The sequence below is a fragment of the Neolamprologus multifasciatus genome, chromosome 18 (assembly GCF_963576455.1).
Source record: "Neolamprologus multifasciatus chromosome 18, fNeoMul1.2, whole genome shotgun sequence".
In the NCBI taxonomy this organism is placed as follows: domain Eukaryota; kingdom Metazoa; phylum Chordata; class Actinopteri; order Cichliformes; family Cichlidae; genus Neolamprologus; species Neolamprologus multifasciatus.
In genome coordinates, this window is record NC_140456.1 from 36,875,457 (window position 1) to 36,902,643 (window position 27,187).

The window sequence follows — 27,187 nt, forward strand, 5'->3', positions numbered from 1 at the left end:
TCATTGATCAGTTTCATGATTGAAGTAGCAACAGGAGAGGGAGAGAATGAGAGAAGAAACAGCTGTGCAGCAAAGACAGAATAAATCCAGCTTTGTGTCTTTTTCCATTCTAGCTAAAGTCCGGGACAAACTGCGTCCCTTCTCAGCTCAATACAAAACACGTAATATTTTCTCTGAATGAGGGACCATTCCATTTTTTAAGGAGCCGTTGGCAACTCTACTAACTAACCTTATGAATAAAATAAATTTCACTATCAGTAACATCATAGCACCCACTCAGCTGTATATAAACTCCGTCATGCTAGCTAGTACGCAGTAACTTACCGTCAGATTGTAACTGACGGTAAAAAGTCAGCACAACGAAAAATAAACTCCACCTAAACTTGGTTTATATCTGACCCAGGTAGACTGCAGGTAGACTCATAGTGCAGAAGCCAATGCTGCATTCACTTACACTCGGATATCTGAGCTGCACTGTGAAAACATAATCGTACATTTGATATTTGATTGAATTTTATTGTTTTAGCATCGGGGTGGCACCTGGGGTGGCCAGTCTGGTTGGGGGGTGGCCTGTGCCCCCCCCCCCAGGCCACCCCGCTGGACACGTCACTGCTCCCGAGTGTCCTCAAACGCCTCTCCGGGTGTTTTCTACCTGCTCAGTTTACTTTCACTTCCTGAACTTCGTGGAGTGGAGCTTGTTGTTGGTGTGTGAAGAAACTGTAAGTTTGCTTTGTTTCCTCCTTTAACAGTTTGTCTTTAGGAACTTTACTGTTTGTTCAGCTCATGTTTGATTTCTTCACACAACAAACTGTGTGTTTGTATTTCCGGTCTCTCCATTAAAGTCAGTGTGTAATGTTTTCCTGGCTAACATCAGCTGTGTGCAGCTTAGTTCAGCACAAATCTGCCGCTCCATAGTTCACGGTAACGGACTCACAGCTGGACCAACGAGGCCGAGTGTGTCCGCCACTCTGAGCTACGTTCGTGTTTGTGTACTTGTAGTTTGTACTTTGTGAGTTCACTCAGAGCCCACAGAGGACGCAGCGTACGTGATGACGTCACAGCTCAGCTGCAGTGTTTTTCTCACCTTTACCTCCTTCACTGTCACTGTGATTAATATTTACACACGACACACCTGCAGAGCTCTGACGCTAAGCTAGTCAGACAGCATGCTAACGCTAAGCTAACGCTAAGAGCTCTTAAAGACACGAGTTAAAAATGTAATTGAGCACTTTGTGAATGAGAGCAGCAGCAGCAGCACAGAGTTAGTTGATGGTCAGATGGTTACAGAAAGAGCAGCAGACTTTGCAAATGATTATTTATTCCAGCTGTAACTTAGACATGACGTGTAAACAGACTGTTGGCTCTCCTCAAACAGGAAGTGATGCTTCACTTTCAGCCTTCTGTGGATTTTCTTCAGTAAAAGCTGAAGTCAAACTGTCAACATGTCAGCACACAAGCTCACACATGACTGCTTCATCAACATGGAGCTCTGAGTGTTTATTAAAGGATCATTGTGTGAAAGAGGCTCTAACACAGCTGACTGCAGCCTTTAGCTGTGAGCACACAGTGTCTCACATTTACATTCACTTTACTGTCAAACACACTCAGTAACTTTAAACAGCTGCTGTTATCAAGTGAAAACAGCAAAGATTTCAGGGCTGAGCTCCAGTGTTTCTACATCCTAGTAACACCTCAGAGAGTCACAACTCATCAAAGCTTCTCATTATCATCAGGACAGATTTAAGTCAATATCATTTCACATTTCTGTGTCATCATCCATCAAATGTTGACACGTAGTGGGTTTGTCATTCTCTCAGCTGACACTGAGATGAAGCAGGAAAGAAGCAGCTGATATTTGGACAGCACACATGATGGAAAGGAGGATTTCAGTTGATGTGCACATGAATAATTTGTGTTTCCTCTGCAGGTGAAGGTAGAAAGTGTGTGTGAGCTGATGGGAATTGAGCAGCATGGATCAGTGTGAGGACAGAGAGGAGGGAGTCCCTCCCTCTAAAACCACTCTGTGTGGGGAACATGAGAGCCAGACCAAAGCTCAGAGGTGAGATGACCATCTCTAACTGTCCACGACTCTTCTCCATGTCACAGCTCAGCACTCACATCACTGCTCCATCATTATTCACAGGAACCAGCCTGGACCTCCACCCAGCTCTGTGTCCTTAAGGAGTGACCGGTCTAAAGATGATGGTATTAACTTTAAATCAGGCGTGTGTCGTCCAGCAGAGAGGTAATGTGTGTGTAAATGTTGTTGTGTGTTTGTGAATAAATCCTCCATCATGTTTAATGTCAGCTCTGTTTCACACACATGTTCATATGTGCAGCGCTGTGTGTTGGAGTGTTTCCACAAACACAGCAGATACTCAGAGATTATTTTTAGGAAGGGGAGATGTTCTCAAACTCTCTGTCCTGAAACTCTTCACTCAGTCTGATCCCCACTTCCTGCTCCTCAGCAGTGCTGCCATCTTCATCAACCAGGACAGAAATGAACTGAACTGTTGTTTCCTCATCAACTTCTTTCTGTCTGCTGAATCTGTAGTGAATCAAAGTGAAACGTGTGAAAATGCAGCTGTTAATGATCCAGTTTGTTAGATGAACGTGTGAATGTTGCAGTGTGCTGTTAAACAGTAACACAGTAACTGTGACGTGTCCTGATCTGACAGTAGATCATGTTTGTGTTCTTGGTCACATGACACAGGTCAGCTGTTCACACAGAGTTCATCTTTATAGGCTGGACCAGTTTGGAATAATACTGGGAGTAATGGTTCTTATATGGAGCTTTTCTCCTCTGAGCACTTTGATACTCGCCTCATTCACACATGGAAAGCAGTGCAAATAAATGCAAACACGGTTTTCCTGCACTCATCTTTTATCAGGATGATGTCAGTGTGAACTGTTTCTGTCACATTTAACCTGACACTGAATTTTGCATCATTTCTATACAAAACTGAACACAAGCATGAAAAAAGTGTTTCACAGTTTTACTTTGAAAAACAAACAAACTGTGCTGCAGGTAAACAGTTTGATGGTTGGAATGAACAAACAAACAGACTCAGCAGCACGCAGACGTCCGAGCTTCATATATCGGTTGTTAAACTTAACGTAGGAATCACAAACATTCAGAGGTGAACTTACACACTTGGCTTTATACGTACTTTGAGTTGAAACGTACTTGATCTGTGAATGATGACGTTTCACAAGTACATTTACTGAGAAACGGCCTTTAACTTTAGAATCAAAGTTCAGTTAGAAAAACATTGAAGTCATTCAGGGAATTATGATCTTTGTGTTTTTACAGAGTTTAAAACACAACAAAGAAGTGTCAGTGATCAGGATAACAGTGGAAGGACTCTGGAGTATCATTTGTATTATTGATCATTTTGATCTCTGACAGAGAAACTACAAATACAGATGCAACAAGGGAAGCAGCAAAAGTGACTGAACACAGCTTTTAGAGGCTAAATTCACATTTCAATAATCAAAGTGGCCTCATCTATATATGTGTGTGTGTGTGTGTGTGTGTGTGTGTCCACGGTTCCTCCACAGAGTGGACCAGCAGAGCTCAGAGGTTCCCAGTGGTCAGTCTGCCCAGCAGCATCGAACACAGCTGGACTCCATATTTATGGTCTGTACATGTACAACAACTACTTTATTATTATTAATAATACATTTATTTGTTTCCCTTTCAGAACACCAAGGACTCTGTGGACTAAATGTCCAAAAGAAACAAACTTTGACTGCTGGCACGTCTCTGTGCACAGAAAATCTGCATTGCACACAAAAAAAATCCACCTGACTTGAAATTAAAGTAAATAGGTTAACAATTCAGTTTTGCAGTGTTAGTCAGTGACTGGCTGCTCCCGTATGGGATCAGAACAATGCCACCTTATCCCATAGTCCAGCCAATGATGCGATTCACATTCGTATATACGCAGCTAATCAACGTGGTTGACAGGCTATGACAGCGTCCTTATGTGCCGACACCGGTGTTTTAGCAAAGCGGCTGATGTGGAGTGAAGCCACGTTAATGACAACGTGAACAACCTTTGGAGTTGGTTTGGTTGTTTGGTTTTCTTCCTGAATAATATTGTTGTTTATATTTACTGCGGGAAGAAACGGTAAAAACAGCGTTTCATAAGGAAAACGCTCGAAAGCGCTCTCCGCCTGTGAGCAAAGATGAAACCAACCCCCCCCCCCCTTTCCTATTGGTCGAAAAAAGTACCATGCCGACCAATCAAAACATGATATGGCAACATGGCATTTAGTTGTTTAGGGAGGAGGAAGTTTTAGGAGTGACGGCGTGTTTGAGATGTGAGAGATTTGTGACGTTTAGCACAAATCTTGTGTAGTTAGTGTGTAGTTAGTGTGTAGTTAGCGTGTAGTTAGTGTGTAGTTAGCGTGTAGTTAGCGTGTAGTTAGCGTGTAGTTAGTGTGTAGTGTAGTCAATAGTGTTGTTGTGTGTCAGAACAATGAGGCGACTGCTGAGTGTTACAGGTGTTACAGCAGTGACACATCTGCTGCTGTCAGGCCTGCAGGTATCAGGCTGTTGTTCTCCTTCATCTCATAGTGGACAGAAATTATTTTTGGAGTGGCACAAATAATTTGTGTGGCATCAGATTTGATGCAGAACAGCTGATTGTTCTGTAAATAGTTTGAAATGTTTATTTAAAAAACACCTTGGCTGCATTTTTAGGTAAATAAAAAACTTTGTTTTACCTTTTTGAAGAAGTAACTATATAATTAATTGCCCAGCACTGATCATTATATCCTTTATTTTGCATCCAGAGTTGCAGACTCTCTCCCAGACCACAGACTCAGACTCATAATACAAGTCAGAGCTTAATAATAAATAAAAGAATAAATAAAGTTGTGTTTTCAAAATTGGAGTTCAAGTTATTTTTACTTTCAATAGTATTAACATACTACACAGGTCATGAACAAGGTTGTTTTTAATTTTCATTGTAAGTGGGATAAAGCAGTTAATTAAAAGTAGTCTAACATAAAGGCTGTAATTTGATTATTTTAATAAACATGTAACCTGGATGGATTCGATGCTGGCGTGACCACAGTGCACACGTCTGCTGTTGCTCACAGTGGTCCAAGGGACGCTCAGGGAGTTTGTGTGTTCAGACACATGAAACATTAGAGGCAACATTGATCACAGGGAAACATTTTAAACATCGAGGCTTTAAACAGAAACCAAAGTGAAACAGTTTGTAGTTGAGATCAGTGAGAATGAAGCTGAATAACTGTTTCTTCAATAACTTTGAGCAATAAATGACAAATATGATGGAAATTAGGAGCATTAACACTTACTAATGATGTGAGTTGACACTCGGCTATATTGAGACGACCACATTAGGTTGTCCTCAACTGTAATGGAAACCAGTGGATCCAGTCCAGTCGTGGTGACCTGTGGTGAGTCGATCTGAGCAGCTACTAATGGAAACAGGTCCATAGATGTGTTTGTGCTTAATAACAATGAATCACAGGATTTTTACATTACTGTTAAAATCTCATGTTGTTTGTTAAAGTGTTGTTAAAGATGGTGACAGATGTACCCTTAGGCCCCTCCTCCATTCAGAGATGGTCTTTCCCTTTTCACATAAATGGCCTCCTTGACTCCGCCCACAAACCAGCGTTCACATTTTCTCAGGACCTTCTTGATGTTGTGTAGACTGAAGTTCAGAGTGGTGGCTCATTCATAAAGTATTCTGTTCCAGCTGCTGGAGGACAACATCATCACTTTTGTGAAGAATGAGCTGAAGAAGCTCCAGAAGGCTCTGAATCCAAATAAGTCCCAGTGCTTGGAGTTTCAGAGGGAGGATGATGAGCAGAGGAGAAACAGCAGAGAGGCATTTGTGAAGATCGCAGTGGACTTCCTGAGGAGAATGAAGCAGGAGCAGCTGGCTGACCGTCTGCAGAGACGTAAGAGGATTTATCTAAAGATTTAAGCTGCTGGATAAATGAGACACTTGTGACACCAGTGTGTTCTGTCATTTCTCAGTGGGTCAGAAATTGTCATCAGCATTTTGTAAAACTATGATTGTTAAAGTTGTATTTTTATTATTATTATTCAGAACTTCCAGCTGCTGTTTGTCATCGTAACCTTAAATCTGCTCTGAAGAAGAAGTTCCAGTGTGTGTTTGAGGGCATCGCTAAAGCAGGAAACCCAACCCTTCTGAATCAGATCTACACAGAGCTCTACATCACAGAGGGAGGGACTGCAGAGGTCAATGATGAACATGAGGTCAGACAGATTGAAACAGCATCCAGGAAACCAGACAGACCAGAAACAACAATCAGACAAGAAGACATCTTTAAAGCCTCACCAAGAAGAGATGAACCAATCAGAACAGTGCTGACAAAGGGAGTGGCTGGCATTGGGAAAACAGTCCTAACACAGAAGTTCACCCTGGACTGGGCTGAAGACAAAGCCAACCAGGACATCCAGTTCATGTTTCCATTCACTTTCAGAGAGCTGAATGTGCTGAAAGAGGAAAAGTTCAGCTTGGTGGGACTTGTTCATCACTTCTTTACTGAAACCAAAGAAGCAGGAATCTGCAGCTTTGAAGACTTCCAGGTTGTGTTCATCTTTGATGGTCTGGATGAGTGTCGACTTCCTCTGGACTTCCACAAAACTACAATCCTAACTGACCCTAGAAAGTCCACCTCAGTGGATGTGCTGCTGATAAACCTCATCAGGGGGAAACTGCTTCCCTCTGCTCACCTCTGGATAACCACACGACCTGCAGCAGCCAATCAGATCCCTCCTGACTGTGTTGGCATGGTGACAGAGGTCAGAGGGTTCACTGACCCACAGAAGGAGGAGTACTTCAGGAAGAGATTCAGAGATGAGGAGCAGGCCAGGAGGATCATCTCCCACATCAAGACATCACGAAGCCTCCACATCATGTGCCACATCCCAGTCTTCTGCTGGATCACTGCTACAGTTCTGGAGGATGTGCTGGAAACCAGAGAGGGAGGACAGCTGCCCAAGACCCTGACTGAGATGTACATCCACTTCCTGGTGGTTCAGGCCAAAGTGAAGAAGGTCAAGTATGATGGAGGAGCTGAGACAGATCCACACTGGAGTCCAGAGAGCAGGAAGATGATGGAGTCTCTGGGAAAACTGGCTTTTGATCAGCTGCAGAAAGGAAACCTGATCTTCTATGAATCAGACCTGACAGAGTGTGGCATCGATATCAGAGCAGCCTCAGTGTACTCAGGAGTGTTCACACAGATCTTTAAAGAGGAGAGAGGACTGTACCAGGACAAGGTGTTCTGCTTCATCCATCTGAGTGTTCAGGAGTTTCTGGCTGCTCTTCATGTCCATCTGACCTTCATCAACTCTGGGCTCAATCTGCTGGAAGAACAACAAACAACCTCAAAGAGTTCTAATTTCTTTAATAGATCAAACCTACAATCTCTCCACCAGAGTGCTGTGGACAAGGCCTTACAGAGTCCAAATGGACACCTGGACTTGTTCCTCCGCTTCCTCCTGGGTCTTTCACTGCAGACCAATCAGACTCTCTTACGAGCCCTGATGTCACAGACAGGAAGTATTTCAGGAATCACTCTAGCAACAGTCCAGTACATCAAGGCGAGGCTCAGTAAGAATCTGTCTGCAGAGAAAAGCATCAATCTGATCCACTGTCTGAATGAACTGAATGATCGTTCTCTAGTGGAGGAGATCCAACAGCACAGGACTTCAGGAAGTCTCTCCACAGGTAAACTGTCTCCTGCTCAGTGCTCAGCTCTGACCTTCATCTTACTGTCATCAGAAGAAGATCTGGATGAGTTTGACTTCAAGAAATACTCTACTTCAGAGGAGGCTCTTCTGAGAATGCTGCCAGTGGTCAAAGCCTCCAACAAAGCTCTGTAAGTAAACATGTTGTCATTGCTTCATCGTTAAAATCATGGGTAATAAATTAGAAATGCTGAGTTCAAAGACCACTGTAACATTTTTTTTAAATAGTGAATTAAATGATCATCAGTCACTCAGTAAATATATGGTAGTTTTAATGTTTCACTCCAGCATTTCTAAAACACACTTTGTTCTGTAACTCTTATCAAAGGACAATCCAGGCCCAGCCTATAAGAACATGAGCTCTGATGCTTCAGCCCCTCTGACAGGTTTATTATCCTCAGCTTGTTCACTTGTCTCCAACTCCAGAGTTTGGTTGTTTTATTCTAAAGCACAAACTTCACCTGCCAGACTTCACCTACATCTTTTTATGATGTTCGTAATTCAAGTTCAAGTTTGTATCTCACTTTCAGTGCACACTCTCCCTTTTTAAATATAAATCTCTGCTGTGCTGTCATGTTTTCATCCCGTATGGAGGGAGAACTTCGGTCTTCATTACTGAAATTGCCTCTAAGGTCGTGTTTCTTGTCAGTAACCATATGTAACTGTAAGGCTTCCATAACCAATGTTACCACAGAATTACAGTGGGTTCACTCTGGGTCCTCTACAGTTTCCTCCCACTGTCCACAGACATGCAGTTAGGTTACCTGGTGATCTAAACTTCATGCAGGTGTGAGTGAGAGTGGTTGTGGTTGTGGTGGGCTTAGTGGAAGAGACTGGATGGATCTCTGCTTTGTCTTTGATATATCCTGATAACAAACATTCTCCATGAAGTCTGCATTTCAGCTCATCTCCTTTATACACACCTTTAACAGGAAGAGTTTTATACAGCTAGTGTTTAAAATCCAGTCTTCTTCACAATACACAGGTAATGAGCATCATGATTATTGAATTACTAAAATTTTCTAAAATAATTGTTTTAGTTAATATTGTATGATAGTGTACACAGAATTATTAGCTCAGTAGGTAGAGTGGTCGCCCCATGATCATAAGGTCAGGGGTTGAATCCACCGAATAGCTACCTTGTGGTACCCAATTCAATTCAATTCAATTCAATTTTATTTATATAGCGCCAAATCACAACAAATGTCGCCTCAAGGCGCTTCATAGATACAGAGAAAAACCCAACAATCATATGACCCCCTATGAGCAAGCACTTTGGCAACAGTGGGAAGGAAAAACTCCCTTTTAACAGGAAGAAACCTCCGGCAGAACCAGGCTCAGGGAGGGGCGGCCATCTGCTGCGACCGGTTGGGGTGAGAGAAGGAAGACAGGATAAAGACATGCTGTGGAAGAGAGACAGAGATTAATAACAGATATGATTCAATACAGAGAGGTCTGTTAACACATAGTGAGTGAGAAAGGTGACTGGAAAGGAAAAACTCAATGCATCATGGGAATCCCCCGGCAGCCTACATCTATTGCAGCATAACTAAGGGAGGATTCAGGGTCACCTGGTCCAGCCCTAACTATATGCTTTAGCAAACAGGAAAGTTTTAAGCCTAATCTTGAAAGTAGAGATAGTGTCTGTCTCCTGAATCCAAACTGGAAGCTGGTTCCACAGAAGAGGGGCCTGAAAACTGAAGGCTCTGCCTCCCATTCTACTTTTAAATACTCTAGGAACAACAAGTAGGCCTGCAGAGCGAGAGCGAAGTGCTCTAATAGGGTGATATGGTACTACAAGGTCATTAAGATAAGATGGGGCCTGATTATTTAAGACCTTGTATGTGAGGAGCAGGATTTTGAATTCAATTCAGGATTTAACAGGAAGCCAATGAAGGGAAGCCAAAACAGGAGAAATATGCTCTCTCTTTCTAGTCCCTGTCAGTACTCTTGCTGCAGCATTTTGGATTAACTGAAGGCTTTTCAGTGAGTTTTTTGGACATCCTGATAATAATGAATTGCAGTAGTCCAGCCTGGAAGTAATAAATGCGTGAACTAGTTTTTCAGCGTCACTCTGAGACAGGATATTTCTAATTTTAGAGATGTTGCGCAAATGGAAGAACGCAGTCTTACATATTTGTTTAATATGTGCATTGAAGGACATATCCTGGTCAAAAATGACTCCAAGGTTCCTCACAGTGTTACTGGAGGCCAAGGTAATGCCATCCAGAGTAAGAATCTGGTTAGATACCAAATTTCTAAGCTTTTCAGCGCCGAGTACAATGACCTCAGTTTTATCTGAGTTGAGAAGCAGAAAGTTAGTGGCCATCCAAGTCTTTATGTCTTTAAGACATTCCTGCAGTTTAACTAATTGGTGTGTGTTATCTGGCTTCATGGACAGATAGAGCTGGGTGTCATCTGCATAGCAGTGAAAATGTATGCTATGTCTTCTAATGATGCTGCCTAGGGGAAGCATGTATAATGTAAACAGAATTGGTCCTAGCACTGAACCCTGTGGAACTCCATAATTAACCTCAGTGTGTGAAGAGGACTCTCCATTTACATGCACAAATTGGAGTCTATTAGATAGATATGATACAAACCACTGCAGTGCAATACCTGTAATACCTACAGCATGTTCTAATCGCTCTAATAGGATATTATGGTCAACAGTATCGAACGCTGCACTAAGGTCAAGAAGGACAAGCACAGAGATGAGTCCACTGTCAGAGGCCATAAGAAGATCATTTGTAACCTTCACTAAAGCTGTTTCTGTGCTGTGATGAGCTCTGAAACCTGACTGAAACTCTTCAAATAAGCCATTCCTCTGCAGATGATCTGTTAGCTGTTTGACAACTACTCTTTCGAGGATTTTTGATATGAAAGGAAGGTTGGAGATTGGCCTATAATTAGCTAAGACTGCTGGGTCTAGAGATGCTTTTTGAGTAAAGGTTTAACTGCAGCCACCTTGAAGGCCTGTGGTACATAGCCGATTATTAGAGATAGGTTGATCATATTTAAGATCGAAGAATTAATCAATGGCAGGACTTCTTTGAGCAGTTTTGTAGGAATGGGGTCTAAAAGACATGTTGATGGTTTGGAGGAAGTAATTATTGAAGTTAACTCAGAAAGATCAATTGGAGAAAAAGAGTCTAACTTAACATCAATGGTACTAAGAGTAGCTGTAGATAATATTACATCTGTGGGATGATTATTGGTAATTTTTTCTCTAATGATAAAAATTTTATTTGTAAAGAAGTTCATGAAGTCATCACTAGTTAACGTTAAAGGGATGGTTGGCTCAAAAGAGCTCTGGCTTTTTGTCAGCCTGGCTACAGAGCTGAAGAGAAACCTGGGGTTGTTCTTATTTTCTTCAATCAGTGATGAGTAGTAAGCTGTTCTGGCTTTGTGGAGGGCTTTCTTATAAAGCAACAAACTATTTCTCCAGGCTAAATGATGATCCTCTAAATTTGTGACACGCCATTTCCTCTCCAGATTACGAGTCATCTGCTTTAGGGTACGTGTTTGAGAATTATACCACGGGGTCATGTACTTCTGATTAGAGACCTTCGTTTTCACTGGAGCTACAGTATCCAGAGTCGTACGTAGTGAGGAGGTGAAATTATTAACAAGATGATCGACCTCTGTTGGGGTAGCGTTCAGATAGCTGCTCTGCTCTGTGTTGGTACAGGGCATTGACGATGATAACAGTGGCTGGATTATATTCTTAAACTTAGTTACAGCGCTTTCAGAAAGACATCTACTTTGATAAAGTCCACTCTCCACTGCTGCGTGATCAATTATTGTAAATGTAAATGTTATCAAGAAATGATCAGACAGGAGAGGGTTTTCAGGAAACACTGTTAAATGTTCAGTTTCTATGCCATATGTTAAAACCAGATCTAGAGTGTGATTAAAGTGGTGGGTGGGTTCTTTTCCATTTTGAGAGAAACCAATTGAGTCTAACAACAGATTAAATGCCATGTTGAGGCTGTCATTTTTAGCATCTACATGGATGTTAAAATCACCCACAATAATTATTTTATCTGAGCTCAGAACTAAATCAGATATAAAGTCTGAGAAATCAGACAGAAACTCTGTGTAAGGCCCAGGTGGACGATAGATGATAACAAGTAAGACTGGTTTCTGAGTTTCACAGCTGGGGTGGACAATGTTAAGCATCAGGCTTTCAAATGAATTAAAAGTCTGTCTTGGTCTTTCATTAATTAATAGACTGGTGTGAAAAATTGCTGCCACACCGCCCCCTCGACCTGTGCTTCGAGATTTCTGGTAGTTAGAATGACTCGGGGGTGTTGATTCATTTAAGCTAACATAATCATCCTGCTGCAACCAGGTTTCTGTAAGGCAGAGTAAATCAATTTGTTGATCATTTATTAAGTCATGTACTAACAGAGACTTGGAGGAGAGAGACCTAATATTTAATAATCCACATTTCACTGTTTTACTCTTTGGTTCAGATGTGGATACTGTATTGTTCTTTCTTTGTAAATGTTTAAGTTGTTTGTTGCTGGTTTTTAGTTTGTTTTTTGTCTTTTTGGAAGCAGACACAGTCTCTATGGGAGATGGGTACCCCTGAGCAAGGTATCATCAAGATACCAATCGTGTGCACTGGATTGGTAGCACTCATAGGTTTAAAATAACATTTTTAAAAAAGGTTCAACATATAAACAAATTTAATTTGATCACATATATTGTTTGTTTTTTTTGTTTTGTTTGTTTCCCTTTCTCTCTCAGACTGAGCAGCTGTAACGTCTCAGAGGAAGGCTGTGAAAATTTGTTGTCAGTTGTAAGCTCCCAGACCTGTATTCTGAGAGAGCTGGACCTGAGTACCAACAGCCTAAAGGCTTCAGCAGTAAAGCTTCTGTCTGCTGCAGTGGAGAGTCCACACGCCAAACTGAATGTTCTGAGGTCAGATCAATTTGTATTCTGTTTAGTTCTGTTTGTTTCTGTGTTTGATGTTTGTTTTTGTTTATATCTTTATCCAGTTATCCTTGTTTCATAGCATTTTTATTCATTTCCATGTTAAAGTGAAGTTTTACTAACCTGCTCAGCACAAAACAATAAGCTATTGCACCCTGATTACACTTTAACAACAATCTTTTTTCATGTTTTTATCTTCAGACTTAACATCTGTGAACTCTCAGAGGAAAACTGTGAAGCTCTGTCCTCAATTCTCAGCTCACAGTCCTCTAGTCTGACAGAGCTTGACCTGAGTATCAGAAAGCTGCAGGATTCAGGAGTGAAGCTTCTGTCTGCTGGACTACAACGTTTAAACTGTAGACTGAATACTCTGAGGTCAGATCAGAAAACATTTTGTTTTTAAATTGTTAAGTAAAGTTCATCCATATGATGTTGTATCTTAGTATGTTTATGTTTCCTTTAAAAATAGAAAGTCAAGATTTAATGTTGTGAAATGTATTAACAAACTCTACATAAGTATTTGTTTTATAGATTGTCTTTTATTTTTCAGACTGAGTGGCTGTAACCTGTCAGAGAGAAGCTGTGAAGCTCTGTCCTCAGTCCTCAGCTCCCAGTCCTCCAGTCTGAGAGAGCTGGACCTGAGTAACTCTGACCTGCAGAATTCAGGAGTGAAGCTTCTGTATGCTGGACTAAAGAGTTCAAAGTGTGCAGTGGAAACTCTCAGGTCAGGATTCAAACTTTTCCACAGATGATCATTTGAAATGTGATTTATATTATTGTATAAACAGGTAACTTTTATACAGCTGTCAAGTGAACTTTTATTCACATTTGAGTGGATAACTGGACTCTGAATTACTAAAAGTTGCTATAGTCATGTCTTTGTTTATTTAAAAAAATACTTCATGTACTGCCTAATTTAAATATTTAGGCTCCTTTGGGCCCATAAAATATATATTTGATTTCTTTAGGAATAAAATTAGGAGGATATTGGCGACTACTGATTGGTTCGCTGTTTGTTTTTTGTTCACTGTACTTACTTAATTTTAAAGGCTGATTTCTCAAAATGAGATGTTTATCTTTTCTTCTACAACACTTGGAGCCACCAAATCTTCTTGCTTGATTTATTCATTACAGTTTGATTTAAAGAATATTATACTCGTAACATAATAAATATATTTATTTCAATTCTTCTTGAGAGAAAGAGAGGGATGACTGGGTGAGCTCCAGTGGTTCATCCCAGCAGAGAGAGCGGCACACTGGGCTGCAAATGATCACAGTAGTAATGGCCATAGTTTGATAAAACAGGCAGTCTTACCCTTTAGATAATACAGGGTTCTGGTGCCGATGTGGGGGAGGGGTCTCGCCCGGTACTAACTACATACTACTAACTACCTCATCCAGATGTCTTCCCTACTAACCCTGATAAGAAGTAACTGCAGTAGCCTTATAGGTCAAATCAGTTTCACCTGTTAAAGGTAGCTCCACTATTAATGGTGTCACTTGTTATTTCTGGGATGAGTTTAGTAGCCTGAACAGCTGTTTAAAGGAAAGGTTATTTTTATTATTATTAATTAATTATTAAGTCCGGGGTAACCTGCAAGAGCTTTTTGCACAAAGAATAATACTCAGACTTTTAGGTTTTATCATTTTACACAAGGTTTAAAAGTGAATGTCCACAATTGAATTGCAGAAATTGTTATTGAACTAATACTGATGTAGTTGTTATCTTTTTTAAGGAGAGGCTGGAGGAAGAATGAGCACAGTCAGGCCTAAAGATGCTCTTAATAATAATAATGGATTGCATTTATATAGCGCTTTTCGAGACCCTCAAAGACCCTTTACAATCCCACTATTCATTCACTCTCACATTCACACACTGGTGGAGGTAAGCTACAGTTGTAGCCCCAGCTGCCCTGGGACAGACTGACAGAAGCGAGGCTGCCATATCGCGCCATCGGCCCCTCTGGTCATCACCAGTAAGTTGTAGGTTAGGTCTTGCCCAAGGACAAAACGACCAAGACAGAGAGAGCTGGCTCATAAGACAGAGAGAGCTGGCTCATCAGACAGACAAGCTCATCTCATAACCTACTGGTTCGCTGGTCAGCACACCAGCTGACTAGCGAACCAGCTAACTAGCATACTGGCTAACTAGCACACCAGCTAACTAGCACACCGGCTAACTAGCAGATCAGCTAACTAGCAGACCAGCTAACGGCAGCCACAAGCTGAAGGACGACTAAATGTAGTGGAGATATCAGGGATGACACTGGTGTGTCTGATTCACTTTTTAGCACTCCGGTCACTCCGGTGTGTCAGCCAGAACACCACTGAAGGCCAAATGATCCCAGCATGTGGAATAAGGAGCTTAAGGTTTGGATTGAGGCACTTTATTCTTTCACTGATTGATTCTTGTGGCTGTGATCACATGTGTGGTTTCTTACAAAAAGGAAGTACACAATACAAATACATGACAAATAAGATGAATAGATAAGTTACATATCCAGTTATATGTACGTACATATATGTACATACGTCAGTATAGCTAATAGAGCCATATATAAGGACAAAGATCACAGTGCTATAATGCAGTAATGTTAAACACAAAGGTGTATATCTACATAAATCTATCCTATCAGTGATCAGGGTACTGTAGTATACTTCTACTACATAAACTATAGAAACTAAACGGCATTAGTGTGACTTTAAATTACCATCAGTACAGACGAACTGATGGTAGTTGTACAAAATAAAGGCATTGCAATTATTGTGAAGGGCTTCTGGTTAAAGTAAGATCAGGTGATTACCTCATAACAAATTGTTTGCTATAGAACGCAGCTCCCACTCTTCATTAATATCATGTACTGTAACTCCCAAGTAACCATGGTTACCCAGCCGCGCCCAGTAGTCTCCAGAGAGACCAACAGCTGGTGCACGTTGTAACACCGTGGCTTTCGTAGTCTCTCCTTTTTCTACAGCTCATGTGTTCTTCTTGTGATGGTGCGTCTTGAGGCTCATACATGCCGTCATTTGTTGATCCTAAGAATGTTCCTCAGACCGACTTCTTCAACAACAATAATCGGCCTGAAGTTTGTAGCTACTCACTTCACTGTGGCGTTTGTTAGCTTGTCTTTCTTTGGTTTATCTAGACTCCTCCCACAATCTGATCCTACGTAGTCTGCCCAAGCCTCCCACCGCTGTTTGTTTGGGTGGTTTGTTTGCTGCCATCAACAGCGTGTAATGCATTTAAGTGATACTTCAGACATGAAGTACTCCGACAATAAAAAACTCAACTTTGCTTCCAGATAACTTTAGTTGTATTAACACTGCCCTCTGGAATAATTAGACTTTGGTGACAAACTGATGTGATCTCCATGTTTCCTTTGTTGGACTGTGGGCGAGTGTCAGAACTGAATGTACTGAGTAACATGTAGAGTTTAAATGTGTGTCAGTTTCAGTTTTAGAGCTCTAAAGTGCAGCTATCATGTTAGGAATAGACAATAAAACTGAGCACACTGAGGTCAAATCTTTATCCAGTTCATCTGTAGGCTGAGCTCAGTCCATCCATTTAGTGAAATGATGTTTAAAGGTCTTCTTGTTCTGTGAGCGTGCACAGATCCTGAAGCAGAAAGCCTGGGTTAACAGAGAAATGATCATCACTGTGATGATGCTCATCCTCTCTGACTGGGATTTGAGGTTTTATCAAAGCAGCAAACACAAAGAAAGCCTGGCTATGTTGGACTGGGTGTGGAAGCAGCTCCCAGTTTGATTTCAGGAGACATACACCCTCTCTACTTTGAAGATCAGCTTCAAATTTTTTGATAAAGCTTATAGTTAAAGCTGGATCAGGTGACCCTGAACCATCCCTTAGTTATGCTGCCATAGAGATGGATAATAGACGGATTGTTGTTTTGTGTGTCTGCAGCCTGTCAGGCTGTCTGATTACAGAGGATGGCTTTACTTCTCTGGCCTCAGCTCTGAGCTCCAACCCCTCCCATCTGAGAGAGCTGGACCTGAGCTACAATCATCCAGGTGACTCAGGAATTAAGCTACTGTCGGCTGGACTAAAGAATCCAAGCTGGAGAATGGACACTTTCAGGTATGGAGATAATGTCTGATAGAGGAGGAAGAGCTGGAAACATTTCCTGTGTCCTTCACTCACTTCCTGTTTGTTTCCTGCAGATGAGACATGAACAATCACACATGCAGGAATATTTTCAGCGACAGACACACTAGTCTAGCTGGATAGTACATGGATATTTATGTAGGGGGTTTTCCAAGGAGTCAGGAACTTTAATGATAACTGATAAGTCATGTTGAGAGTTTCATTAAAAGTAGACCTACAGTTTGGTCCATAAATATTTGGACAGAGACAACATTTAACTTTAGATACACTTTATTAGGTCACAGGTGTACCTGAGATAGTGGGCACTGTGTACCTAATAAAGTGTCATCCATGTGTATGTTTCCCATGCTGTATGTCCACAGTCTCAGTGACACTGACAGAAGCAAGGCTATGAATCATTTCAGTCTGTGTGTGTGACAAAGGAGCAGCTAACATTTGGAAATGGAAGATTAAATAATGACAAACTCTACATTCACAGCTGAATTCACAATAAATTTGTTCTCAAGTGCACATTTAGCAGCTAATGCTATTACTGTTTTCCCTTTGCTTTCTACAACTTGAGCAGCTATTCCTAAGTAGGCCACTTTGCTCTGCTAAGGATTTGTGTGACCATGATGGAAACTCTGATAAGCTAATGCTGCTAAGCTGAAGCTGTTTATGGGCCCTGTTAGAATCAATATTTCATTCTCATTCTGTTGTTTGAGAACAATATTAACATTTCACATCGTTATAACACAAGAGAAAAGGGTATTAGCATTAGGTACTAGTGCTTATTCACCTCAAATTACCTTTAGCTGCTAATGGGAGCCTACTTAGCATTAACTCCTCACTTCGTTGTTACCCAATGGAAAAGAGTATTAGTATTAGCTACTATCATTTTTAATAAGTAAGAGAAAACAGTGTTAGCATTAGCGGATAAATTAGCATTAGCTAATAACGGCAACCTACTTAGCAATAGCTGCTCACATTGTTAGAAATCAAGAGAATATGGTATTAGCATTAGTTGCCAATGCTTATTCACCTAAAATAAGCATTAGCCACTAATGGTAGCCTATTTAGCATAAACTTCTTAATGGTAAATGAAGTTAATTAATGCTAAATAGGCTTAACTGAAATGAAATTAATGTTAGCATTAGCTGCTGATAATGTTAAAAGGTAAGATAAAACATTGCTAGCAGCAGCAGATAATGCTAACACACATAATAATTAGCATTACCTAATAATGGCAGCATTCTTAGCATTGGCTGCTCATATTGTTATAATGCAAGGGAAAAGAGTTGGCAAAAACATTGTTAGCATTAGTGGATAATGCTAATTCACCTAAATTAGCATTAGCTAATGATGGCTACATACCTAGCATTAGCTACTGATATTGATATATAGCAAGAAAATATGGTATTAGCATTAGCTTTTAATGCTTTTTCATCTAAAATTAGAATTAGCCACTAATGGCGTACTATTTAGCATTAACTCTTCACATCAACATTGTTAGCATAAGGGGATAATGCTAATTCACCTCAAATTAGTATTAGCTAATAACGGCAACCTATTATTACAACCCCAGTATTAGCTGGTAACATTGTTATAAAACAAGAAAATATGGTATTAGCATTAGCTGCCAATTCCTATTCACCTAAAATTAGCATTAGCCACTAATGGCAGTCTACTTAGCATTAACTCTTCACTAATGTAATGCTAATTCACATTAAATTAGCTTTAGCATTAGCTGCTAGCATCAGCCTACCTAGCACTAGCGCTCACATTGTTAAAAGGGAAGAGAAAACGATATTAGCATTAGCTGGTAATAATTATTCACCCCTAATTAGAATTAGCCCTTATTGGCAGCATACTTAGAATAAACTCCTCACATCGTTATAATGCAAATGATGCTAACTTGCATTAAATTAGACTGCCTCTTATTAGCTAATGCTATTTAGCAGTAGCTGCTCACATTGTTATAAAGCAAAGGAAAACGATATGAGCATTAGGTTCTAATGCGTATTTGCCTTAAATTAGACGTAGGTACTAATGGTGGCCTACTTAGCATTAGCAGCTCAGATGTTGTAATGCTGAGGAAAAGAGTGTCAGCATTAGCCGTTCACATTGTTATAAAGTTAAGGGAAATAGTGTTAGCATTAGCTACTCACATTGTTAAAAAGTAAGTGTTAGCATTGGTGCATAATGCTAATTCACATCAAATTAGCATTAGTTAATAACGGCAGCCTATTTAGCATTAGCAGATAATGTTGACCTTGGCCCACTGGAAAAGTTAACTAAAGATTTAGGAGTGTTTCTCGATAGCTCTTTCTCATTTGAGAAACAAATAAATTCTGTTATTAAAACCAGATGTAAGGTTTATATTGTTGATTGTCATTTATGCTTAGAAATATTTACTCATATATGCTTAGAGTTGTATAATCGATTGCATGATGATAGAGGTTTGATCCTTAGTAGTCTGTAAAGACTCTGTGTGCCTTCCAGAGTGCTCTGGCATGCACACACCACTTGGGGCCATGAGAGAGGTCGTACCCTCTCTTACTGATTTATGGTGTAGGACAGGGGTCTCAAACTCAATTTAGCTGGGGGCCGCTGCAGGCAGAGTCTGGGTGAGGCTGGGCCGCATTTGGTTTTCCACAAGAAAGGCATGGTTAAAAAATTCCAATCTTCTCAAATCTCTTTATTTTTATTTTTTTAACACAAAATATGAAAAATAAATAAACAAATTAAGAATTAATAAGAAAATAAATCAATCTGTAATACATAAATAAAATAATAATAGGATCTTTTTAGTCAGTGAACTTATGTGTTTTTTCAGTCTTCTATATCTGCTGTATTTAGATTGAAATGTCTGTATTAACAGTTCTATAACCTTCTTCTGAACATGAATGGAACACTGTAGAAAATGAACTGTTCTTCTGAACATGGCTTCTCTTGCCTACTCCTTGCTGCTAGAGACCTGGCAGCGTTTCCTCTCGCATAGCCGAGCCAGATTTGGCCTGAGGGAGGAAGCAGTTGCGACCCTCAGTACGTCTTGAAGATGATCATCCATAAGTCTGGACCTGTACTTGGACTTATTGAAGTTCAAAGTGGAGAAGAGCTTTTGGCACAAGTATGTGCTACCAAAAAGGCACATGCTCCGCTTGAACATTCGGGAAAGCCGAGGGAAACTAGGGCTCAATTCTCTCAAAAACTGTCCAAGCTTGTCTGCTTTTCCACTCACCTCCCTGAACTTTGCTTTGAGTTCAGAGTTGCACTGCAGCTCAATGAGCTCCATTTGAAGCACAGAAGGGGCATCTTGCACATCAAAGGAGAAGGGGTCCGCAAACATTTGAAAGGTGGCTCTGTGTGTCTTGAAGTCAGCAAATCTGTGATCAAATTCCTCCTGTAGCCTCAAAATGACATCAACATACTTGTCAGCACTGAATGGTGTGCCTGCATCCACGAGTGCCTTGCATGCTGGGAAATGGCAAAGGTTTGTCTGAGAGAGCTGAGCTTTCCAGAGCGCAAGTTTGTGGAGAATGCTCTCACGTTGTCATAGGCAGCACTGACAAGTTGCCCCTGGCCTTGTAACGTCTTGTTCAGTACATTAAGCTCATGTGTTATATCAACAAGAAAAGCTAAGTCCATGAGCCATTTGGGATCAGTTAGTACAGGAACACTAACTCCATCCTTCTCCATGAAGGCTTCACTTCTGTTCTCAACTCAAAAAGTCTCTTTAATACATTTCCCCTGCTGAGCCAACGTACCTCAGTGAAGTCGAGCACATCCCCATATTCTGACTCCATTTCCTCTAAAAAAGCACAGAACCTTCGGTGCTTTAAGCCCCTGGATCTGATTTGGTTGATGCATTTCACAACAATAGACATCACATTGTCAAACTTCAGGCATTTGCTGCAAAGGACCTGCTGATGGATAATGCAGTGCAGAGCAATGGCCTCCTCCACGCCTTCCTCTTCCAGTTTTTTTTGAACAAGTGCCACCAGTCCATTTTTCCTCCCTGTCATTGATGGCGCTCCATCTGTTGTTATTCCAACAAACCTCTTCCATGGCAAACCAACATTCCCAATGGCATCACACAGCTTGTAAATATCTGCTGAGCGGTGGTCTGGCCATGCATTGGAATTACTATGAGCAGCTCCTCCATCACTTCAAAACTGTCATCAACACCACGGACATACATTGGGAGCTGGGCAGTGTCGGTGATGTCTGTGGTCTCATCAAGAGCGACTGAGTATACACTGAAACATTTGGCTTTCTCACACAGTTGGTCATAAATGTCACTTGACAGGTCAGAAATGCGATCTGCTGCGGTGTTGGCAGAAAGGCTGATGTTGCTAAACTGACCTTTCTTTCCCAGACAGACTATATTTGCAGCCTGCAACATGCACTTTTAGACAAATTCACCTTCTGTGAATGGCTTCCCTGCTTTAGCAATCATCTCACTAACCACGTGGCTTCGACTGCTGCATTATTCTCTTTGGTTGCTTTCTTGAAGAAATCTTGCTGCCTCAGTAGATCTGTTTTAAGACTGGCAACCCGGTTCACTCTCTCATCTCCCTGGTATTTTGCCTCCACCTCAGCATGTCTAGTTGTGTAATGACGTTTCAAATTGTATTCCTTGTGCAGCGCAACTTTCTCTGTGCAAATAAGACAGGTCGGGGTGCCCCTGTGCTCAACAAAGAAATATTGCATTTCCCACTTTTCCTGAAATTGTCGGTGCTCATCACCAACCTTTCTCTTCACCGCAGGCTTTGAAAAAGACATGTTTGGGGCTACGTAACATTTATAATCCTACTTGGTGTCACTGTTGCATTGAAGTTTCAATCAAGCGTTTAGCCGACGGACGGGGAACGTCTCAACGCGTAGAGAACGTCATTTCTGCTTCTTTTTCTTGCAACCGTAGCACGGCGATCGGCAGATAAAAAGCCGGTAGCAGTCTCCTTTGTTTTTACGCTCGATGTTCATGTCTTTCATGATGACACGAACACCGTGGCGTTTGCAGATGGTACAAAGTACAGGGATGGCGAGCGCAAAAAAGGCGACTGCTCACAGCGCCGGGCTGTTGTTACAGGAGAAAGAAGCGGAAATGACACCGTGACATATAACAGATAATATCACCTGTTTCTGATGTTAGTTGTTTTGACTGCTTTTACATTATATTGAAATATATGTAATGTTCATGTATGCTGCAATGCAAACGGAGTGATGCAAATAAAAAACATCGACGCACAAATTACGGTGCGACCCTATAATTAGTCCGGGTTACCGGGGACTGTTATTGCCGATGAACAGGTGTCGCTATGTGACTGCAGACTAAATTGGGCTGCATTGAGTTCATTACTTTTCTTTTATCCCGCCGCCTACGCATCACTTTGAGAGTTAATATGAGATCTCTCTCTGTGAAAAAATAACTAAAACTCCCACTGACGTGTGTATAAATCTATATACGTATAATGTCCCGCTGGGCAGCAACTTAAAAAACCAACTTTTTTTGAAGTGTTGTGAACGCAGCGCGCTGGGGCGAATGTCCGCGTTTGCCCAATAGAAAGGAGGAAGCCAGCCAGGCACAGAAAAGAAAGAAACACTCCAGGGCAACGCTGCTGTAACTTTTACTCATTGAGAAATGTTTCCCTGCTTGCATCAAGCCCGGCTGGTGTCCCCTGAGATCCATATCCCCCCCTGATTGGTGGGTTAATTCAGCTCCGCACACAACACTGTAAAGTGTCATACATTATCAAACTAACATTAAATTTTCATATTAAGGTGGGGGCCAAAAACTATCGTCCTGCGGGCCGCAACTGGCCCGCGGGCCGCGAGTTTGAGACCCCTGGTGTAGGAGGACACCTACTCTGTGTCTGGTTAAGTATAAGAGCCTTTTGTTAGGGGGACCACTGGACTCTTAGCACCAGCTTTGGGGTCACAGGGTCACATCTGGAACACACACACACACACACACACACACACACACACACACACACACACATACCTACACTATGCACAGACTGGTACTCTTTGTTCATACCTGTGTAAGACGTCATATGTTAATGAACTTATGCATATTCATGTAACCTCAATAAAGAGCAGTGTTACGAGGGAGCAGACGAGAGCGACTGAGGTCAAGTGAAGGAACGGCGCTGTCACAGTTCTCTCCCTCATGAATTGTCTGGTTCCAGCGGTGGGTCTGTGCTAGACGACCCATCACCAGCTTTTTCCAGCTTTTTCCACTGGTTACCAGTACGTGGTAGAATCCACTTCCAGATCTTGTTGTTTGTCTTTAAATCTCTGAATGGATTGGCTCCATCTTATCTCTCTTTAACAAAATAATCCAAGTCGAGCCCTCACGTCTGCAGATAAGTAGCTTCTGACCAGAACTAGACGTAAAAACAGAGGTGAGCTTTATCGATCGCTGCAGCCAAACTCTGGAACAGTCGCCCTTCACATCAGGTCGTCACCAACACTCGACATTTTTAAAACCCGGTTGGAAACACATTTGTACTCTGTAGCTTTCAATTCTGACGAGTCTTTATAGTAATTACTGTGTATGTTTCCTATTTTATCTCTACTCTGTGCAGCACTTTGGCTCAACCTGTTTTTAAATGTGCTGATAAATAAATGTAGATTTCTTTGAATAAAACAGTGGAGCCGAGCTTTGAGCTCAGTGTGTAACAGTGTGTGTATGAGAGCCATGTAATGTCCATGTGTGCATGCTGACTGTGCTGCTCTGACCCCCCTCCTCCTTTCAGGGTGGAGCCTGCTGGAGTCCGATGGTTGACACCAGGTCTGAGGAAGTGTAAGTGTGTTTTTAATGGGATTCATGAAAACAAAGCAGCACACATTCAACCATCTTCATCATGTCAGGAGTCATCATCAAAGTGTCAATCAATGAACAGATGATGGATCAATAACTGCAGCTGGATTGTGTTTGTTCTCTCCATCAGATTCCTGTCAACTCACAATCGACACAAACACAGTGAACACAAAGCTCCAACTGTCTGACAACAACAGGAAGGTGACACGTGTGGAGGAGGTTCAGTCATATCCTGATCATCCAGACAGATTTGATTATTATATGCTGCTGTGTAGAAATGGTCTGACTGGTCGCTGTTACTGGGAGGTCGAGTGGAGAGGACACATTTTTATATCAGTGAGTTACGGAAGCATCAGAAGGAAAGGAGGCGGTGAGTGTTTGTTTGGACACAATGATCAGTCCTGGAGTCTGTACTGCTTGAATGGTGCTCCTCGTTCTGTCAGGCACAATAACAGAGACACACCCATCTCCTCCTCCTCCTCCTCCTCTGTCTCTAACAGAGCAGCAGTGTATGTGGACTGTCCTGCTGGCACTCTGTCCTTCTACAGAGTCTCCTCTGACACTCTGATCCACCTCCACACCTTCAACACCACATTCACTCAAACTCTTTATCCTGGGTTTATGGTCTGGTCTCCTGGTTCCTCAGTGTCCCTGTGCTGAGTGGGGTGTAAAGAGTGTCTCCTGTTACAGAAACACTCTGACTGTTGAACAGATAGTTCAGTCTGTACATGTCTGTCTCTTTCACTCACAAACACGTTTTCAGATTCATGGATTCAATCAGTTGATGTTTGAAACTCTTCTAAATGATTCCTTGTAAACTTCTTCCTCTTCAGCCACAAACAAACAGGAAGTGATGTCACATGTGTTCCTGTCCACACAGCAGAATGGGTCTATTGCTGACAGTGATGTACAAACAGAGTGAGCATTTCTGAGGCCCAAAATAAACTGAGTAGTTCACTGAATGAACAATGGACTGTGAGCTCAGTTCCTTCATCATTAGTATGGATTATATATGTATATGTATTATATTAGTATCATATATATCAGGTGCTGCTGCTGCTGGTTTCAGTCATTGTGCAAATGTGCTGTTTGTAAGGTTGTAAAGCTGCAGTCAGCTGAGACTGAAGAAGTCACCTGATCAGTGAGCAAACGTTTCTGAAAACGTCCAGATGAACAGAATCAACCTTTTGGGATCAGCCAGCAATGCAGCATCATTGTTGTTCAGGTTCAGAGGTTTGCAGGAATGAACTGATGACCAGAAACAGCTGCAAAGTCCAATAAAATACCAGCTGGAGTTCAGCTGCATTTGAAGAAGTCAAAGAAAAGTAAGGATGGCAAAGGGCGATGTTTTCTTCCAAAGAACTGAAAACATGGTCGACGCCTCATTAGAAGAATAATCTGGACATTTGTGAGGAACTCTAACCAAGAAAGCAACACAAGAAAGCAACGTCAAACAGATCCAACAGACAGTTTCCATGACTGGAAGTGTTGAGTGTAAAAATGCTACATTGCATTATTGCATCCTCTCACCACAGGAGGTGCTGTTGGCACCACTGATTGCTGATCAGCTGTTCGCTGATGATCTGATTGATACTGTGAATAACGGGACTCACTGAACTCTGTGACACAGTGAAGATTACAGAGTTTAACTTCAACATCTGACTGACGTCACACAGACAGAAGGATGAACCAGTGAGGCACAGAACACAGTTACTGGAGATACTGGATCAGCTCCATGTGAACCTCTGATGGAGAAGCTGCTGACCCAGAGAAACATCAGGACATGACAGGCAGCTGCACTTATCTAACAACATGTAGCAGAGCTGATCTATGTTAGAGGATCTATCACAGCAGCTGAAGCCAAAGTCCAACACTGGATAGCAGCTGAGCCTGTGCTGAGTGTAGTGTTACAGGAAAAGGGCAGAAACACTGACACTGGTAGCTCACAGTGATGCTGACTGGGGCACAGAGCTGAATGATGCAGCATCAGGACACTGTTTCAGTCTGACTGACAGAGAAACCTGTAGCTGTATCTACATGTGAGGCAGAGGCTACACAAGCAGCTTTCTATGTTTCACAGTGACTGAGATCTTCAGTGGGGGTGGACATGCTCCTGTACAGACCTCTGAGGAGAACCAAGGTGCAGTCAAAGAGTCCAGTCTGTCCTCACAGATGTGAACATGTGGTTTCATCAGGTCTGCTGTCAGCTAGCAGGCTCACATCAGAATCACTGTTCCTGAAAAACACAGTCTGTGTGACATCATCAGTCAGCTGATCGTCCCAGATCTGAATGGTTTCTGTCTCTACTGAGGAAGTCAGAGAATATCACTGAGGTGTGGATCAGGTCTGAGTGAGCTGTGGAGGGACAGCTTTAAACAGTCCACAGGTCTCACGTCCTGCTCAGTCTGGTAGCAGATACCTCGTATTGTTCCAGATGTGCTGACATCACCAGCAGCAGCAGCACAGCTGTGTGATACGATGAATCTCAGTTATTGATCCAACACACAGTAAATACAAAGATCAGGATTTCTGAGAGTAATCATTATGAGTCTGAACACATGATCACTGAATGTTAGTCTCCACAATAATAAGCTAACACAACCAAACACAGCTTTCAGCTCTTATTTTGAAACTGGCTTATTTAGAGAGCTGTGATGTGAGCGTGCCTGGCTCTGAGGCACTTGGGTCAGCCTCTGTTGTTTAGAAGTGTTACAGACTGTGAATGACACAGACCTGTCAGTTTTCATGTTTGTCTGTAACACAGCTCAGGGGCTCCATGCTGAACGCATCCATCCAGTGTTATTGATCCAGTACTAATACCAGCATTGGGATCAATACTACAATACACAATCACATGTGTCCATGTGACTGTGCATCACGGTATGACCAGATCCTTCTACTTGGTGATTTTAATATACACGTCTGCTGCCCAGGGAAGCTCCTGGCTAAGGACTTTCTGGAACTGGTGAACTCTTTTAACTTTGTTCAGTCTGTTAAAGGTGCCACTCAAGAACGTGGTCACACACTGGACTTGGTTTTATCACATGGTTTATCTGTCCGTAACGTACTCGTCGAGGATGCGGTGTTCTCTGACCATATGCCTATTTTATGTGATTTGTTCTTTTTAATCCTGTTCTTAAGCGTGCTGCTTGATGTTATCGTGCTTTTGGCTCAGATACCGCAGAGCGATTTTTCCATATTGTTTGACCAACTTATTTCTTATCCTCCTGAGTTGTCCACCTCAGATGGATTAGTTTCTTGTTTGGATTCTGCTTGTAAATCTGTCCTCGACGCTGTTGCTCCTTTTATATTCAGACAATGCAAGCCAAAGGCTAGTCCTTGGCTAGCTGATTTTACCAGAGCCGCTAGAAAAGAATGTAGAAGATGTGAAAGACGGTGGAAAAAAGATAGGCTGTGTGTCTCTATGGAAGCTCTTAAGACTAGCTGGAAAGTCTATCAGGGAGCAGTAAAGGCTGCCAAGCACTCCTATTTTTCTCAACTTATTGCTGCCAGCTCGCATATCCCTCGTGTTCTATATAACACTATAAAT

General features: G+C 41.7%; 2 protein-coding genes across 2 annotated transcripts in view; both read left to right on the forward strand.

The window, feature by feature from the left end:
* The first annotated feature begins 672 nt into the window (after positions 1-672).
* Positions 673-25,922, forward strand: LOC146498591 (NACHT, LRR and PYD domains-containing protein 3-like). Its single transcript, XM_085140094.1, has 12 exons — positions 673-719; positions 1,928-2,059; positions 2,144-2,245; positions 3,562-3,640; positions 5,739-5,943; positions 6,096-7,896; positions 12,521-12,694; positions 12,908-13,081; positions 13,257-13,430; positions 16,629-16,802; positions 23,573-23,619; positions 23,768-25,922. The coding sequence occupies exons 2-12, from the start codon at positions 1,971-1,973 to the stop codon at positions 24,295-24,297; spliced, it is 3,549 nt and encodes a 1,182-aa protein (XP_084996220.1). The 5' UTR covers positions 673-719; positions 1,928-1,970; the 3' UTR covers positions 24,298-25,922.
* The window catches only part of LOC146498592 (protein NLRC3-like), a 126,496-nt gene continuing 100,011 nt past the window's right edge, over positions 703-27,187 (forward strand). Inside the window, exon 1 of the mRNA XM_085139908.1 lies at positions 703-719. The gene's annotated coding sequence lies outside the window, so the exon portion shown is untranslated. The remainder of the gene's footprint in view (positions 720-27,187) is intronic.

Bases quoted from the DNA above. Each gene is read 5' to 3' on its own strand.
- LOC146498591 (XM_085140094.1), top strand. From the start codon at position 1,971: ATGGATCAGTGTGAGGACAGAGAGGAGGGAGTCCCTCCCTCTAAAACC. The intron at 12,695-12,907 runs GTCAGATCAATT...TTTTATCTTCAG, and splicing joins GCCAAACTGAATGTTCTGAG to ACTTAACATCTGTGAACTCT. The intron at 13,082-13,256 runs GTCAGATCAGAA...TTTATTTTTCAG, and splicing joins TGTAGACTGAATACTCTGAG to ACTGAGTGGCTGTAACCTGT.